The following is an 18,350-nucleotide window of genomic DNA, read 5'->3' as shown; positions in this document are numbered from 1 at the left end:
CGTGACCTGCTTGGTAAAAAGAAAGATTGGTTAGTATGGACAAGAATCACTTATCTGATGGAGAACAGGATTATCAACTTGAAAATTAAAGTCCCCTAGAATAATTAAGTGATGAAAACAAAGAGACATCAGTAAAGTATTGGATATGTTTTTCAAGTATGGAGACCAAAGAGGAGGGAAGGAAATAAAGGTGTAAGAAGTAAATAGGAGGGGAACCATCCAGACGAAGTAAAAGTGCATCTTTTCTGTTAACTGATTATATATATATATATAAATTATTATAAACCACTGTGACCTGTACCCAGAAATGGTGGTATATTAAATTGTTTTAATAAACAAATATAAACAACCCCCACCGGCCTGTCTTCCATCACTGATGGTCCAGTGGGGTTGATGGGGGCAGGAGCAAAACCCACTTGCTTCTGTCCCTTGCGACAGCCTAAAGAAAATGGCTACTACGACCTCTCATGGCAGCTCATGGTACTTGTACCCACCATAATTTAAGGTATAATATCACTTCTGAGTTTAACTGCAATATTTTGTTGTCTATGGTTTCACCACTTCATTTTTCATGATAATTGGCAATACAGCATCAGGGCCACTTCCTTAATATCAGAGATTTTATGGAAAAAAGAGTCAATAATTATTAATTTTTGTGTACAACTGGCAGTTTCCTCCTGTTTCTTTTGAGCTTTTAGCTTCCGTCATGTTAGACCCAAGGAATACAGGACAATGATATTTTATGAGGAAGGGGATCGAATGTGTTATTCACTTCCTTTCACATTACATACCATGAAAGATTATTTGAAGTTCTGGAACTGTTAAGACATTTTTATTCCAAGAAGCTTTCAAATAATGTGTGGCAGTTCTCATTTGTCTAATTAAGATTTATGTTTAGGTAAGGTTGCAGTAAAAATTGCCTTAACATGTGGGGAAAATGTAGGCACATAAAGAATATGCGGCCTGTCCAGTCTGTCCATCCATGCCATCTACTTTCCTTTTCAGATCCTATGCACTTATCCCAAGCTCTCTTGAATTCAGGAACTGTTTTCATCTCCACCACTTCCACTGGGAGGCCAGTCCATGAATTCACCACCCTTTCTGTGAAGAATTATTCCCTTAGGTTACTTCTGAGTCTATCTTCTTTCACCTTTATCCTATGTCCCCTCGTTCGAGCTTCCTTTCAACTGAGACTCACCTCCTGTGCATTTATGCCACAGAGATATTTAAATAGTAACATATAACATAGTAACATAGTAGATGATGGCAGAAAAAGACCTGCATGGTCCATCCAGTCTGCCCAACAAGATAAACTCATATGTGCTACTTTTTGTGTATACCTTACCTTGATTTGTACCTGTCCTTTTCAGAGCACAGACAGTGTAAGTCTGCCCAGCACTATCCCCGCCTCCCAACCACCAGCCCCTCCTCCCACCACCGGCTCTGGCATAGACCGTATAAGTCTGCACAGCACTATCCCCGCCTCCGGCTCTGCCACCCAAATGTCTCTATCAGATCTCCCCTCTCTCACCCTTCTTGTACACAATATTCTAAATGAGATCTCACCAGAGTCTTATACAGGGGCATCATCAACTCCTTTTTCCCACTGGCCATTCCTCTCCCTACACTACCAAGCATGCTTCTAGCTTTCACCATCGCCTTTTCTACCTGTTTGGCCACCTTAAGATCATCACATATGATCACACCCAAGTTCCGCTCCTCTTTCACCCCCTAAACTGCCCTCAACAGGGAAGATCGAGACCACCACCTGTGCATTTGTGCTTCACCCTCTCTCCCAGAGGTACTTTTGATACCTTCAGAGGGGTACCTAACAGTATCATTTACAGCAGCTTAGTAAAAGGACACCCTTAATACATTTTTGATTAGCTATCAAAGGCGATACCGAATTCAACTCTATTTTTTCAGTGCACTAGGCATGCCTATCCTCCCCTTTAAGTCATGCAAATGGAAACTGATGGGTCCACAGAATGGGCTTCTAATTAATATAAAGATGAGTCAGAGGAGCAGAGCTAAGGGAGATAACTTAGTCCCTAAGGGAGGGACGCTGGTCATCAGTTACTGGGGAAAGTGGAAACGAAAATCAGTTTCTAATAAGAAAGATTTCAATTACATCTTAAAATCTCGCTCTCCTCCCTAGCCGGCAGCCGCATCATCTCTGGGTCTTAAAAACACTTCCGCTTCCGGTTTTGTACGTCTTCTGGACGTCACTACAGCAACTCACCTATCAGAAGGCAGGTGCAGGATCGGACTCCAGAGGGAACTCCTTCCGTGACTCCCAGGGTGCTGCGCGCCGCGCCTGTGTATCCGGTTGCCATGGCGGCGGCAGGTCTACTGGAAGAGGATTTGTTGGACGCTATCGTTATGGCGGACGTCAGGTGGGCTGGAGAGCAGCACAGCACAGGCAGTGGGGTGGGGGGAGGATCCGTAGTATGGCCGCCGGCCCGGTGCAAGGGTTTTAGGCGCCACAGGCAAACCTTTAACCTAGCCCCTTTAACTTTCCTATCCGTATTCTCTCCCCTCTCGAGTCTTTCATAAATTAAACTGAACAGTCCTGATGTTCTCAGAATCGCCGTCCCAGAGCGATCCAGTAAAGATGTGTACTCGCAATTCTGCTTTTTCAGTGTTAAACTTTGCGGGTCAGGATCTGTTGCTTTGGCTTCAGCTTCTCTCTCCCCCCCCCCCCCCCCCCCCAGCTATTTCCGTAGATGACCCCTGAGTCTGCCAGATTGTGAGTGTGCAGGATTATCCTGCTATAGCCTTTTGCGTATCGTAAAATGCCCTCCCTGTCCTTGCCTACACCAGTCCTGAGATGCACTGTTCCATATTGCATTTACGTACCAGAGTCTGATAGAACTTTGTAAGTCTAAGTGCTTTGAAAATGAGCCCTTATTGGTCCAAAGTACAGGAAATCATAGAGTTTGCAGCTGAGGTGTAGCCAGACACCCAATTTTGGGTGGGCCTGGGCCCAAAATGAGTGGGCAGAAGAACACCATCTTGACCCACAAGCGATTTGGTCTGTCCCCCTCTCACCTGCGTGCCATATGGTCTCTCAAACATCCTCTCTCCCCCACATATCTTTTAAATAGCAGATTTTCACTGGCAGCCAGCAGCAACTAATACACACTGCTTATGTTAGCCCCACAGCCTTCCCTCTGATGCAATTTCCTGTTTCCGCATAGGCGGGAATACATCAGAGGGAAGGCTGTGAGGCCAGTGCAAACAGTATGTATCAGTCGCTGTTTACTACAGGCGAAGATATGCTATTTACAAGGTAAGCAGGAGGGAGAGTAGTTGGGAATTTTCGGCTGGTGGGGCTTGGGGATCCCTGCCAGCCACATCATAGGTGTGCTGCTACTGGGTGGGCCTGAGCCCAAAGTGGATGGACCTGGGCCCACCCTTGGCTAAGCCACTGGTTTGCAGAATCCTTGGCTTTTAAGCACATTATTTTGAAATCTCTTGTAATGTCATATTCTCTCAGAAGAAGAAGCCGCTCTGTTTGATTTTCTTATCTCCATAGCTCTAAAATTGGTTATTCAACATTGGAAAGATAATTCAAACTTTTCCATTTTTTTATGGTGGAACGCTGTATTACTTTTTAGGAAATATGAAGACATATCCAAGTTCATTTCCCCAACTTGTAAACGTAAGGGTAAATGGCTTTGTTTGATCATTATTTATCTAAACACTTGGCAATCTCCATTGTACAGTAAGAATGTCTCCTCTCATCTGCTCATTTCTTATCTTGTTTTATGCTTCATGTTTGAAGCATAATGTTCCTTGATACTTACATACAAAGCATGTTAATAACGAATATCTTTCGGCTCTATCTGATTTTGTATTATTGCAATGTCAAATAATCTTAATAAAGATGATTTTCAAAAAAAAAATAAAGAAAATGAGCTCTTTATTCTCCTGATCTTCTGCCCTAGAGTCTTACCCAGATGAGCAGTTATTCTCAAGTGCTTTTACTCTCCAGAGCCCTTGCCCTGACACACTCCTTTACTTTGTGTCCCTTCCCTCTTGATCCCCAGCCCCCAAGAGCCTTTGTCCTTCAGCATGGAAAAGAGACAGCTAAGGGAAGATATCGTTGAGGTCTACAAAATCCTGAGTAGTGTAGAACGAGTAAAAGTCAATTGATTTTTTACTCTTTCAAAAAGTACAAAGACTGTGGGACACTCTATGTAGTTACATGGAAATACTTTTAAAACAAATAGGAGGAAATATTTTTTCACTTAATGAATAGTTAAGCTCTGGAACGCATTTCCGGAGGATGTGGTAACAGTGGTTAGTGTATCTGGGTTTAAAAAAGGTTTGGACAAGTTCCCGGAGGAAAGTTCATAGTCTGCTATTGAGACAGACATGGGGAAGCCAATGCTTGCCCTGAGATTGGTAGCACAGAATGTTGCTATTATCTGGCTTTCTGCCAGGTACTTGTGACCTGGCTTGGAAAACTATTGGAAACGGGATACTGGGCTAGATGGACCACTGGTCTGACTCAGTAAGGCTTTTCTTGTGTTCTTTCTCAGCCCATATTTTAAAGCAGTGGTTCTCAATCCAGTCCTCAAAATACATCCAGTCAGTCTAGTTTTCAGGATATCCACAAAAAATTTGCATGCGAGAGATTTCAATCACTGCCTTAATTGTATGCAAATGTATATTCCATGAAACCTGACTGTGATTAGGTGTCTTCCAACGACTGGGTAGAGAATCGCTACTATAAAGAACCATTACTATCCCAGCATGTGTCCCTGAGAACGTGATCCTCAAAATCTTCTGCCCCTAACCAACTCCTCCCCTGCCCAGGTGATCCCTGTTTCTGACTGACTTTACCCTTTTGATTCCTTGTAAAGGGTACCCTATGTCAATGATCCCTTGAGTCCATGACCCAATGTGTCGTTTATCTTGGTGAGCCATTGATTTCTGTGGGTTTTGTGCTTTTTGTTTCACCTTGTTACTGGAGTTGAACAGCATGCATTTTGCCCTTGTAGATTTCATGGTGAAGGGTATCAGGAAGGTTTTGCTGAAGGAAGTCATGCTGGCATCACTGAGGGCAAGTGCTATGGAGCACTGCATGGAGCCAAGGTTGGATCGGAGGTAAACAGAAAAATTAATAGTGTCCTAGGCTCAGTTTTTGAACTGGTGCTTTCCATAAAAAAGGTTTAGTGGTTTACTCTTGTTTACATTTAGCAGGATCAATTTCTCATTCATAAAGCACAGAGCAAGAAGGATGTTTAGTTGCAACTTGTCTAGTTTACAGGTTATGTATTGAGGTTTGTAAGATGGTGTAAGGACCAGCAAGGTATAGAATGCTGCAGTTGAGGGCCAGCAGCAAAGATATACTGGACATCCAGAGGCCTCCAGTTATTTAAGACTCGAATCAGTAAGTTTCTGGCAATGTGACCAGTCACATATTACAGTGGCCCACCCCATCGTGAGGAGCTGCTATTACCCTTCTGAAAACCTGCAAAAAACTCATTTTTACTGTAATACATGTACGCTTTGTTGTTGGTAAACCCAAATGTTTGTTTTGTTTTTGTTAATTTAGTGGAAACTGTTTTTAATCAACTGTCTTTTTCTTTGTACACAAGATTGGGTGTTACTATGGTTTTTGTTCGATTTGGAAAAGTTTACTTCAGAACTGTGCAGATGAAAAACACAGGTAGGATTTTACTTCCAGATATTGTGCTGTTACTCTGTTCAATTTGACCTAAGTACAGCCCCCTACCACTCTGTATAAAAAGAAATGCTTGCAAGGTTTTTTTTTTTTTTTTTTTTTTTGGGGGGGGGGGGGGGTGTTCTTGTTTTCTCATTTGTAGCCCACTTTCTCCAAACCCTGATCAAAATGGCACACAACATATGCCAAATGAATTACTATATCATAGGCAATAAATTTGTGGTAAATGAATACACAAAGCCTGTAATAAAAGCCTCAAAGGAAAATAATGAACACAATATAAAAGCTATTTCTTCCTTGGCAGTGGCGTGCAGCGTATTGTTTTCTTGGTGTAGCATATTTTGCTGCAATTACCACTTGTAGTTAGTGTGCATTACAGCATCACATACATGTTACAGTACTGTTCTGCAGTGTCACTTTTATTTATTCATTTTCATTCTTTTGTAGTAAAAAGTTAAAGGTCCTAGATTCATTGCTAGGAATGATTCAGAATTTTCCTTATGAAGATCCCACTTATGCTAAACTTCACGAGCACTTGGACAAGATACGAGGCAAATTTAAACAGGTTGGTAATAACTTGATATGATTCAGTACAGAAAGCCTTAGAACTGTCATCGCATGGGACTGTGTTACTGGTTTATTGAATTTTGCAGCCTGGAGAGCTCACATGTTGTAAATATATTGTCCTCAAAAAAAAAAAAATTAAAACACCAGTAGTTTTATTCCAAACAGTACAGGTACTGAAGAATATCTTTTATATAAAATAGGATTAAAATAATAAAATATAGCATTCTTTCAATGAAAAGAGAATATCTTTGGAATAGCACAAATCAAATAGCCTTAAGAATAATACATCACAAAACCAGTAAAACAAAAACCCAGTATTTCAAAGAAGGTGCATATAAATTAGAGCGCTCTATTGGAAAGTGCATGATACTTCAATAAATCAAATCACAGAAGTAGTGATGGGCAGTGTGACTAATTGTTTCGGATCTCTAAGTACATTCAATCTTCTGAAATATTTTGAGATACATTATGGACTAGATTCTATAAATGGTGGCTTAAAATAATTGGTGCCCCCCAAAATAGTGCTTAGCGCTGTTCTATAAACTACACTTACCCCCCCCCCCCCCCCCCCCCGTTTACCAAGCTGTGCGCTAATGCCAACACAGCCCATTCACTTTGAATGGGCTGTGTCAGTAATGCTGTGCGGCAGCCACTAACATGGCTTAGTAAACAAGGGAATTAGTGGTGCAGTTTATAGGATAGCGCTTAGCGCCGGGAACTGTGACTACATTAGGCGTGACCATTTACACCAATGAAAACCAGGTGTAATTGGTGCAAATCCTGCTAATTCTATAACAACGCGCATACATTTTAGGAATGCCCCCAACCCACCCATGCCCCTCCCATGGCCACGTCTCCTTTTCAGATCCACGTACTAGAATTTACACACACCTCTTTATAGAATACACCTAAAAAGATGTGCGTGTAAATTCTAATTATTGCCAATTAGTGCTGATAATTGCTTGATAATATCCAATTATCAGCGCTGATCAAGTTCTGCACATTGTTATGGAATACGCTTCGATGTCCGCATGGAAATCTCTGCATAATATATAGAATCTGGGGGTATATTTACAGCCAGGAGAGTGAAGGTGGCCAAGAGGGAACAAAAACAGCCAGAAGATAACATCAAGGGAATCTTTATTGTGAATGTGACTGAACTCAGCTGAGTTTCGGTGCAAAGGCCTGTATCAGGATTCCCACAATTTTCCAAGGAGTAGTTTTGACATAGATTACACAGCACTGCATTTCCACTTTGCCTTCAAATAAAAGTTTAAAAAGTCCTTGCAGGATGTAAAAACAATAACATGAAGTTCCGCCAATGTATTGGATTCCCACTGAAGCAGCTCTCTAGTGAGCACTGCGATTACTTCTAACATCAGAAATCTTTGTTGTTACCAAGACATTTTATGCCTTATTCTGTTTGTCAAGAAGGATAAGAGAAGATAGCAGCAGCCTGAAGAAGAGTAACAACACTGATGCAGAGTCTTCACCATAAGGCTTAGATATTTATACCCTGCAAGAGAACCATAAAATACTTTTAAAGGTATAAATAATACGTGCGATAAAATCATCTGGAGAGGAATGTCTAGAGCAGGGGTTCTCAACCCAGACCTTGAGACATTCCTAGCTAGTCAGGCTTTTAGGATACCCGCAATGAATATGCATGAGAGACATTTGCATGTAGAGGAGGTAGTGCAAGCAAATTTGCCTCGTGCATATTTATTGTGGATATCCTGAAGACCCAACTGGCTTGATACGGGACTGGGTTGAGAACCCCTGGTCTACAGCAAATGGACGTAGTATGTGGTTGAGAGTGAGGAAACATTGTTTCACAGTAGGTGCAATAAACACAAACAACCTCTTGGTGGAGGTGTTTGGAAAATATCAGAACTGATAAATGCTTGGGACATGCATAGAGGATACTTACCATTGGGAAAGTGATGATAAAAGTAGAGTCTCTGATGTTAAGTTAGAATACTGGGCAGGGGCGTATCTGGACTTCGCCGGTAGGGGGGTCCAGAGCCGCGGTGAGGAGGCACATTTTAGGCCCCCCCCCGGCGCCGCCCCCCGGTGCCATTGCCGCCACCCCCTCCCCCCGCCGCCAGTACCAGAACCACCTCCAACAACTCTCGACCCCCCCGCCCGCTGTCGCTTACCTGTGCTGGCGGGGGACCCCAACCCCCGCCAGCCGAAGCCGTCATCCTTCGTTTACTTGTTTTCTTCTTTCTGAGTCTGACTCTGACGTCCTGCACGTAGGATGTCAGAGACGAGTCAGACTCAGAAAGAAGAAAACAAGTGAACGAAGGACGATGGCTTCAGCTGGCAGGGGTTGGGGTCCCCCGCCAGCAAAGGTAGGCGGCGGGAGGGGGGGGTTGCGAGGGCCGTCGGTAGGGGGGTCCAGGACCAAATCTACGGGGGCCCTGGCCCCCGTGGCCCCATTACAGATACGCCCCTGATACTGGGTAGCAGTCATATTCTGTGTCTGTACTGTTTGCGTATTAATGAAGATTTACAAGCATAGTTTGTCCTTTGTAAGGGTGCCACCTAGTGGCAACTCTTCAAATTGCAACATTGTTTTCTGCCTTTAGGGAAAAGAGTAAATAGAACTGCCGAGCAGTGGAGATCAGTCAGTCCTGATCACTGTTTCAGAATTATAAGCCATTAATTGTTTAACATGCAGCATTACAGCTCAGTTCATGTGGCACATATTTCTGAATAGCTTCTTAAAGACAATTTTTTCTACTTGCACATGTATAGCATATGAGCTTTTCTCATACATCATTTTTATATCCGAGTCTGGTGTTTTCTTGTGAGTGGTCTAACCAGGAGGTTAATGCAGAGAGGATTTTGGTGCTGACTCTGCATCTGTGTATGATTTACAGCTGTGCTCACTGCTTTCTGTTCAACCGGATTTTGGATTCTGTAACAAAGACTCTGAACTTGCATTTTGAGCTGAATGGATGGAGAGAAACCCAGAAGACTGGACATATACAAGCACAAAGAAACAATAGCTTGGTGTTATGTGTTAAAGGTGACGAGGTGTTCTTCGGCCTGAAATAATCCGAAGCGTCTGATTCATCCATTCTGTATCTAGGAGGAAAGAGCTTAATTAATTGGACTCTAAAAGGCTTCATTTTCTTTATTTATATTCATTGTTTTATTTACTGGTTGGAGTGATACTGTAGACATGGTTGGGAAGAAGCGGTTTATGTAATCAGTATATTTATGCTGGACCACATCTCCCCTCTTTCTGACATACAGATACCCCAGCAAGTTTTGCTCCAGCTTTAAACACAACATCCTTTCTATGGATTCTGACATTTAGGTATTGATATGTGAATAGCTACAATCCAGATTTATATCATAATATTGATATTCCCTAGAAGATACAAAATTGAAGTATCTTGTTATTGCAAGGTAAGATAATGTATATTAAAGACAGGATTGCTGACCTAGTTAGTGTCACTTCATAAATTGGAGCTGACCTTTTAAGGGTATCAATAGAGCAAAGTTTACCTACCAGTTCTTGGGCTGGTTTACTGGCAAATTTAGGGCCCATGATAGCAGAGTTCCAGAAGAAGCCTTGGCATATGACCTCTTCCTGAAGATTCTTTCTGAGGATTCTTGCAACAGTGACTGGCTGGGGAGGCTCTTTTACTAAAGTGTGGTAGGTTTTGCACTTAACAGAAAACATTAATATGCAATATGTGCAAAGCCTGTATGGTAAATGCAGGAGGTATGTTATGTTTCTGCCCTGTATTTACTTCACTAGATAGAGCGGCCACTTAAGCTGTTTGTCACAGCAGGTAATGTTGTGTGGGCCCAGGCAAAAATAAAAATAGCAACAACTATGTCACAGTGGGACTCGTCCCACACCCATCCACCCCATCCATTTGATCCTTTCTCTGATCTGACCCACCCAAGCCATCCTAATCCCCCTCTACACCTTTCCCCCCCCTCTGACTCACCAGATTACAACTCCCTTGGAACTCCCTCCCCACCACCACCCATGGGGGCGACCCAGAGGTGATCAGTGGTGGTGTAGTGGGCTGGAATGGGTGTCCATCTGGCTCTGTGGATCAATATGGCCACCATTACCCCTAGCAGTAGTCTTGCGATATTACTGCTGGTAGCTTTTAATAGACATAAGACATTAGCCAAGGTCTGTGTTAATGTCTACCACACGGTAAAACCTGCTTTTATTAAAAGGGCCCTTAAGTGAGTTGCAATGGAATATAACACAGAGGGAAAAATCCAGTTCCTTGGATTGTTGTGAATGATAGCTGACAGCACTAACCAGTTAAACAAAGTACAGGAGGTATTCCCCTGTCCTTGGAGGGCTTGCAACAGAAGTTTGCACCTGAGGCAATGGAAGCATAGGGAAGGAAGCCTTCCACCTAGGAGCTAATTCTTGTGGCATCATGATTTTATAATGTTTTTTGTTTGTTTTATTTTTACTTTATGGCACAGGCAGTGTTAGCTTGTCAGATGTCTCAATGCCAACTGTGCAAACTGGCAGGTATGATTCTCTGAAGACTCTGAGTTCAGGAGTACTGCCCCAGCAAAGGTCCTGCTCGTTAATAAAGATGTCTCCTACACAGAGCATACTTTTCTGTTTGGCGAACGGCTTTCCAGATTACTGATGCCTGGACAGAGGAGAGGTGATTCATGGTTGGGTCTGCCAATGGAGGTGCAGAGGCAGCTGGTGCCATATGTATACCCTGACATCAGTGCCAGGCAAAACGGTAGAGACTATTATAAAGAACAAAATTACAGAGCTTATACATAGGCATGGATTAATGAGGCCAAGCTAACATGGATTTAGTCAAGGGAAATCTTGCCTCACCAATCTAACCCTCCATTGCCTCAGGTGCAAAATTAGATTGTGAGCCCTCCAGGGACAGGGAAATACCCAGTGCACTTGAATGTAACTTACCTTGAGCTACTATTGAAAAAGGTGTGAGCAAAATCCAAATAAATAAAATAATTTCTTTCAAGGGGTGAGTAAACATGTGGATAAAGGTGAGACAGTCAATACCATATATCTAGATTTTCAAAAGGCATTTGACAAAGTGCCTCATGAAAGACTCCTGAGGAAATTAGAAAGTCACAGGATAGGAGCTAATGTCCTATTGTTGATTGCAAAATGATTAAAAGATAGAAAACAGAGAGTAGGGTTAAATGGTCAGTATTCTCAGTGGAGAAGGATAGATAGTGGGATTCCCCAGGAGTCTGTGCTGGGACCACTGCTTTTTAACATATTTATAAATGATCTAGAGATGGAAATAACTAGTGAGGTAATTAAATTTGCTGATGACACAAAGTAATTCAAAGTTGTTAAATCGCAAGAGGACTTTATAAGACTGGGAGACTGACCAGCTTATAATCGAACGAGAATAACGCCCAAGTTCCGACCTAAATCGGGAGATGGGCGTTCTTCTCACAAAAACAAATAAAGCGGTATAATCGAAAGCCGAACTTTGGACGCTTTCAACTGCACTCCGTCGCGGATGCGGACAAAGTTGACGGGGGCGTATCGAAGGCGTGTCGAAGGCGGAACTGGGGCGTGGTTATCGGGCGAACAGAGATGGGCGCCCTTCGCCGATAATGGAACAGTTTTGAGCTAGAATTTAGGACACTTTTCCTGGACCCTGTTTTTTGACGAATAAGGCCCCCAAAAGTGCCCTAAATGACCAGATGACCCCCAGAGGGAGTCGGGGATGACCTCCCCTGACTCCCCCAGTGGTCACTAACCCCCTCCCACCACAACAAATGATGTTTCACAACTTTTTACTTTCACCCTCAAATGTCATACCCTCCTCCCAAGCAGCAGTATGCAGGTCCCTGGAGCAGTTGTTAGGGGGTGCAGTGGACGTCAGGCAGGTGGACCCAGGCCCATCCCCCCCCCTACCTGTTACAATTGTGCTGCTTAATGCTACTAGTCGTCCAACCCCCCCAAACCCACTGTACCCACATGTAGGTGCCCCCCTTCACCTCTTAGGGCTATAGTAATGATGTAGACTTGTGGGCAGTGGGTTTTGAGGGGGATTTGGGGGGCTCAACACCCAAGGGAAGGGTGCTATGCACCTGGGAGCTCTTTTACCTTTTATTTGGTTTTTGTAAAAGTGCCCCCTAGGGTGCCCGGTTGGTGTCCTGGCATGTGAGGGGGACCAGTGCACTATGAATCCTGGCCCCTCCCATGAACAAATGCCTTGGATTTATTCGTTTTTGAGCTGGGCGATTTCATATTCCATTATCGCTGAAAAGCAAAAACGCCCAGCTCACACCTTGACGAATAAAACATGGGCGTCTTTTTCTTTTAAAAAATACGATCCGCCCCGCCCCTTCACGGACCCGTTCTCGGAGATAAACGCCCATGGAGATAGGCGTTTCCGTTCGATTATGCCCCTCTGAGCGTACAAATGGCAGTTTAAGTTTAACTAGCCGTTAAGCCCGTAAGAACGGGCTAGTTTTTTGTTTTCCTATGGCCTCCCCCCGTCCACCAACCCTGCTGTCTCCCCTGCCCTCCCCCCTGCGTCTGTTTCCCTCAGTTCCGCCCCCTCCTTCCCTCCTTGCTCCCTCCTCCGATTTCGACGCCCATGTCCAAGCCCTCCTCCCTATTGGGCTGTACTTTTGGTGGAGGCGGGGCTTGGACTTCTACACTCTCAGCGTTCCGACTCTAGTGCGCATTTGCAGGTGAGTCGGTCACTTGCCGTTTATATGTTTGATGTGAGCAAGTTCAAAGTGATGCATATGGGAAAGAGGAATGTGATGCAGGGTTCCACATTAGGCATCACCACCCAGGAAAAGGATCTAGGTGTCATCATTTATGATATGGTGAAACCCTCTGCTCGGTGTTTAGCGGTGGCTAAGAAAGCAAGTAGAATGTTAGGAATTAGTAGGAAAGGAAAACAAAAATGAGAATTTAATGCCTTATGTCGTTACATGGTGGGACTGCACCTGAAATACTGTGTGCAATTCTGGTTACCGCATCACAAACAAGATATAGCAGAATGAATTAGAAAAGGTACAGAGAAGGGCGACAAAAATGATAAAGGAGATGGGACGACTTCCCTATGAAGAAAGGCTAAAGAGGCTAGGGCTCTTCAGCTTGGAGAAAAAACAGCTGAGGGGTGATATGATAGAGGACTCTAAAATACTGAGTGGAGTGGAGTGGAATGGGTAGATGTGAATTGCTTGTTTACTCTTTCCAAAAATACTAGGACTAGGGGCATGCAATGAAACTACTAAGTAGTAAATTTAAAAAAACTGGAGAAAATATTTCATCACTCAACAAGTAATTAAGCTCTGGAATTCATTGCCTGAGAATGTGGTAAAAGCAGTTAGCTTAGCAGGGTTTATAGTATATATATATATATTTTTTTTTTATTTTACATTTACATATATAACACAAATGTTTCTGCAATATCACAACTTAAGATTATCCAGGAGAAAAACAAAAGATCATTATCGGAAAACATAAAAGTTCAACTTTGTCCATATAATTTGGATTCAAGAACAAGGAAATTAAAATAAAAGAAAATAAGTCATCAATAGAGCAGTGGCCAATATACAGCTAATCAAATATTGGGTACGAACAGGGCATCCCTAACACCTTCTGTTTTCTAAGGTCAAAGAAAACATAATTAGTTGAATTCAAAGTCACTAAACATCTGCAAGGAAATTTCAAAACAAAGGAAGCACCAACATTAAGAACTCTGGTTTTTATAGCAAGAAATTCAGATCTTTTCTGTGTTTCCCTTGCTAGATCTGGAAACACTTGTATTTTAGACCCTATAAAAACTGTATTTATATGACGAAAATAAATGCGGAAAATATTATTTCTGTCCGGCTCTAAGGCAAATATCACTAGAAGGGTTGTCCTTTCCGTTATTACTTCCAGAGAACTATCTAGGAATTCATTCAAATTTAAATCAGGTTGAGACCTCACAGTCACATATAGTGGCCAGTCCTTAACAGCAGTGCATCCTCTTTACACTTAGTGCACACTCCTTATGAACAGTTCTTCCTCTTTACTCATAGTTCACAGTCCTTAGTAACAGTGCTTCCTCTTTACACATAGTGCAAGTCCCAGTCGTTAGTAACAAGTGCTTTCTCTTCACACATAGTGTACACTCCTTACTATCAATGATTCCTCTTTACACATAGAGGGGCATAATCGAAAGGGACACCCAAGTTTTGCTGAGGATGTCCTCGCAAAACATCACAGTGGAGGGTGGGGAAACCCGTATTATCGAAACAAGATGGACATCCATCTTTCATTTCGATAATACGGTCGGGGACGCCCAAATCCTGAAATTTAGGTCGTCCTTAGAGATGGTCGCCCATAAACTTGGTTGTTTCTGATTTTCAGCAATAATGGAAACCAAGGACACCCATCTCAGAAACGACCAAATGCAAGCCCGTTGGTTGTGGGAGGAGCCAGCATTCATAGTGCACTGGTCCTCCTGACATACCAGGACACCAACCGGGCACCCTAGGGGGCACTGCAGTGGACTTCATAAATTGCTTCCAGGTACATAGCTCCCTTACCTTGTGTGCTGAGCCCCCCCAAAACCCACTACCCACAACTGTACACCACCACCATAGCCCTTACGGGTGAAGGGGGGGCACCTAGATGTGGGTACAGTGAGTTTTGGAGGGCTCACATTTACCACCACAAGTGTAACAGGTAGGGGGGGATGAGCCTGGGTCCGCCTGCCTGAAGTGCACTGCACCCACTAAAACTGCTCCAGGGACCTGCATACTGCTGTGATGGACCTGAGTATGACATTTGAGGCTGGCAAAAAATATTTTTAATGCTGTTTTTTAAGAGGATGGGAGGGGGTTAGTGACCACTGGGGGAGTAAGAGGAGGTCATCCTTGATTCTGTCTGGTGGTCATCTAGTCAGTTTCGGTACCTTTTTGTGCCTTGGTCGTAAAAAAAAGCAGGACCAGGTAAAGTCGTCCCACGTGCTCATCGGAGACACCCTTTTTTTCCATTATGGGTCGAGGACTTCCATGTGGTAGGCACGCCCAAGTCCAGCCTTCGCTACGCCTCCGACACGCCCCCGTGAATTTTAGTCATCCCCGCGACGGAAAGCAGTTGGGGATGCCCAAAATCGGCTTTCGATTATACCGATTTGGGTGGCCCTGTGCGAAGGGCGCCCATCTTCCAATTTGTGTCAAAAGATGGGCGTCCTTCTCTTTCAAAAATGAGCCTGATTGTGCACAGTCCTTACTAATAGTGCTTCCTCTTTACACATAGTGCACACTCCTTAAGAGTATTCACTATTGTCGACAAATGACAGTCCATCCCTAATGGTAGTACATCTGCTTTCTGGATAATTTGCAATTAAGTCTCATGTGGCCCAAAAGTTTTTTATGGCAGCCCCTCATCAGCTTTTTAATAGTAAATTAATGACTTTGAAAACCGCAATTATCTACAGTACAATGCGAACATCTCATAGTGCCCATCTTTGTCAAAGTATTCCCAATTGGTTAACTTAAAGCATATTTTTTAAAAATCAAAATTAGCCACGAGGAAGGGGGATTGCAAATTTATTTTTATTTATTTATTAGGATTTATTTACCACCTTTTTGAAGGAATTCACTCAAGGCAGTGTACAGTATGAATAAATCAAAAATGAGCTATAGGCAATTACAGCAGTAAAAATATTCAAATCACAATAAAAAAAAAAAGTATGGCATAGTATACTACTTACAATGTCAACACAAATTGCTTAGAAACACTTAAACTTCTTCACTAACTGGAGTCAGCAAATATATTCAGATCTTGGGCAGGAAATGTTAGATATCGTTGCCCCCACACTGTTTCTAATCAGAATGTTAATCTTGGGCTTCCTGAGAAGGGTGGGGGATGCCGAAGACTGCAGGACTGGAGGAGTTGTGGTCCCGCAATCCTTTAATTTTTAGCTGCCCTCGTTCTAGCCACAAGCTTTGCTGCTATTGTGCCATGTTTGTCCAGCACCTTCAGTGCACTGTGGGAACGGATTAGGGTTTCAGGCCTTTTTTTTCCCCCCTTCCCTTCTTGCATAAACTCTTGATCAAAGACATTCCTAGGATAACAAAACCCTGTGTCACACAGTCTTCACCAGGCACCATGAACAGTGGTTTCAAAACAAATGCCTGTATTGTTCTTTAACCTGCATTTTTTACAAGATAATTGCAAAGACTTTTTTTTTTACCTTGCTACTAATCAATTTGCCGTCCCTTCCAAAAATATTCATAGCAAATTGAATGATTGTTACTTTGGTGTAGAGCAGAGAACAAATGAGAGTCAGACTTATTTTGGAAAAGGCCTGGGAATTCTCTAAAGAAAAGTGGATAATTCTGAAACCAACATATCTGATGTGTACATTAAACAAGTTTTCAGCAGCAGCATCAGTTTAAGGAACTATGGAGCCCTTTTACTAAACAGTGCTAAAAAGTGGACTGCACTATTTTTAGCATGTGGATTTCCCATGCACTAAGGCCACATTTAGCATGGCAGTAAAATAGCCACAATTTCTTTTTCCCCCATTAATGGCCATATACTAATTTCCCAATTAGTGCATGGCCATTAGCGTGTGAGCCCTTACTGCCACCTGTGTACTAGGCACTAAGGGCTCCTGTTCTAACCCCGTGCTAATTGGGCAGTGCTTTTTGCAGGGCATGCCTACTCTATCCACCTCCAAACATGCCCCCATGCTAAAAAGTATTTAGTACTTAAATTTCATTAGCATGGGATTGGTGCGTGCCAATCCCATAACTACTGCGGGATGCCTGAGCGCATCTTGCGGTAGTGCCTCCTTTTTATCATGCGGTAAGCATTAGTACTTACCGCCACTTTGTAAAAGGGCCTCTATATCTGTTTTCATATAAAGAAAAATTAGATCTGTTCTGGATTGTTATTCCATGTTCTTTTTCATCTCATGATGTAGAATAAAGTTAGGTATTTCTTTTCTTTTTTTTAAATTTGGTGGAACCCCTAAGCTACAGATTTGGGTTTTACTGCCAGTTCCTGATGAATGGTAATGGTCTTAGTCGTTGTTTATCTTGTTTTTAATGCAAATCACATCAACTAATTAGGCAAAAGAAGGGGAAATGAGGGGTGTGCATGCCGATCATAATTCATTTTGTTTTGGGACTGCTGATGTTTAATATTGTTCAATTTTTTCTTTGTTTCTTTACATTTCATTTCTATTTTGGGTTGGTTTCATATTGTGCATGCTAAAAGAAAAATAAGAAATGATTAATTTCTTCATGTATTTTTTTCTTTTTGAAATTAAACAAAACAAGCCCATTTCATTGTATTTTTTATTTCTTTTCAAAAGGAATGCATCCATAGGAGCAATTATATAAGAACATTAAAGCCGTAGATTGTAAGTCAGTGATTCAAAGAATAATCAACAACTGAGGGCATGGACTAGCTTGAGTATGCTCAACTGCCAGCATAGACATACATGAATACACTTAACTGATTAGTATACTCAACTGGTAGTTTGAGCTAATATGAGTATACTCATTTGATGGCATGGGCTGGCATGAGCATACTCAACTGCCAGCATAAACTTACATGAATATACTCAACTTATGAGTATACCCAACTAGTAGCATGGACTAACGTGAGTATACTCAATTGATGGCATGGGCAGGCATGAGCGTACTCAACTGCCAGCATAGACTTACAGTACATGAATATACTCAACTGGTAGCATGGACTAACATGAGTATACTCAATTGATGTGAAAACAGAAGAACAAACCCTCACAAATTACAAAACAAATACAAATACAGTGAAGGTGACTAAAAACAATAGCCAGACAATGTGAAAATATCAAACGTTTATTGGCATCCAAGACTCAACACGAGTCATGTTTTGACCTAATAGGCCTGCATCAGGAGTCTAAATGTAATAAAAGGATATGTACATAAATAAATCAACTGAATAAATTAAAACAAAGGTACTTAATCTCTCTTAATATCACATCATATAAAATTAGATAAAAGAAACATCTAGAATACATAAAAATTGTATAATTGATGGCATGGACTGGATTGAGCATTCTCAACTGCCAGCATA

General features: G+C 42.3%; 1 protein-coding gene across 1 annotated transcript; it reads left to right on the top strand.

Moving 5' to 3' along the window:
- The first annotated feature begins 2,302 nt into the window (after positions 1-2,302).
- LTO1 (LTO1 maturation factor of ABCE1) lies at positions 2,303-11,061 on the top strand. The gene is made up of 5 exons (XM_030199453.1): positions 2,303-2,396; positions 5,010-5,115; positions 5,610-5,680; positions 6,143-6,260; positions 9,148-11,061. Exons 1-5 carry the CDS (start codon positions 2,335-2,337, stop codon positions 9,214-9,216), a joined length of 426 nt encoding a protein of 141 aa, XP_030055313.1. The 5' UTR covers positions 2,303-2,334; the 3' UTR covers positions 9,217-11,061.
- Positions 11,062-18,350: the final 7,289 nt, after the last annotated feature.

The sequence above is a fragment of the Microcaecilia unicolor genome, chromosome 4 (genome assembly GCF_901765095.1).
Source record: "Microcaecilia unicolor chromosome 4, aMicUni1.1, whole genome shotgun sequence".
Classification (NCBI taxonomy): Eukaryota; Metazoa; Chordata; class Amphibia; order Gymnophiona; family Siphonopidae; genus Microcaecilia; species Microcaecilia unicolor.
This window is presented reverse-complemented; position numbering and strand designations above follow the sequence as displayed.

What these genes read in the sequence shown, in the direction of transcription:
- LTO1 (XM_030199453.1), top strand. Translation starts at nt 2,335, where the DNA reads ATGGCGGCGGCAGGTCTACTGGAAGAGGATTTGTTGGACGCTATCGTT. An exon ending in GAGCCAAGGTTGGATCGGAG is followed by an intron (nt 5,116 to 5,609) that starts GTAAACAGAAAA and finishes TTTGTACACAAG; the next exon opens with ATTGGGTGTTACTATGGTTT. An exon ending in TGTGCAGATGAAAAACACAG is followed by an intron (nt 5,681 to 6,142) that starts GTAGGATTTTAC and finishes ATTCTTTTGTAG; the next exon opens with TAAAAAGTTAAAGGTCCTAG.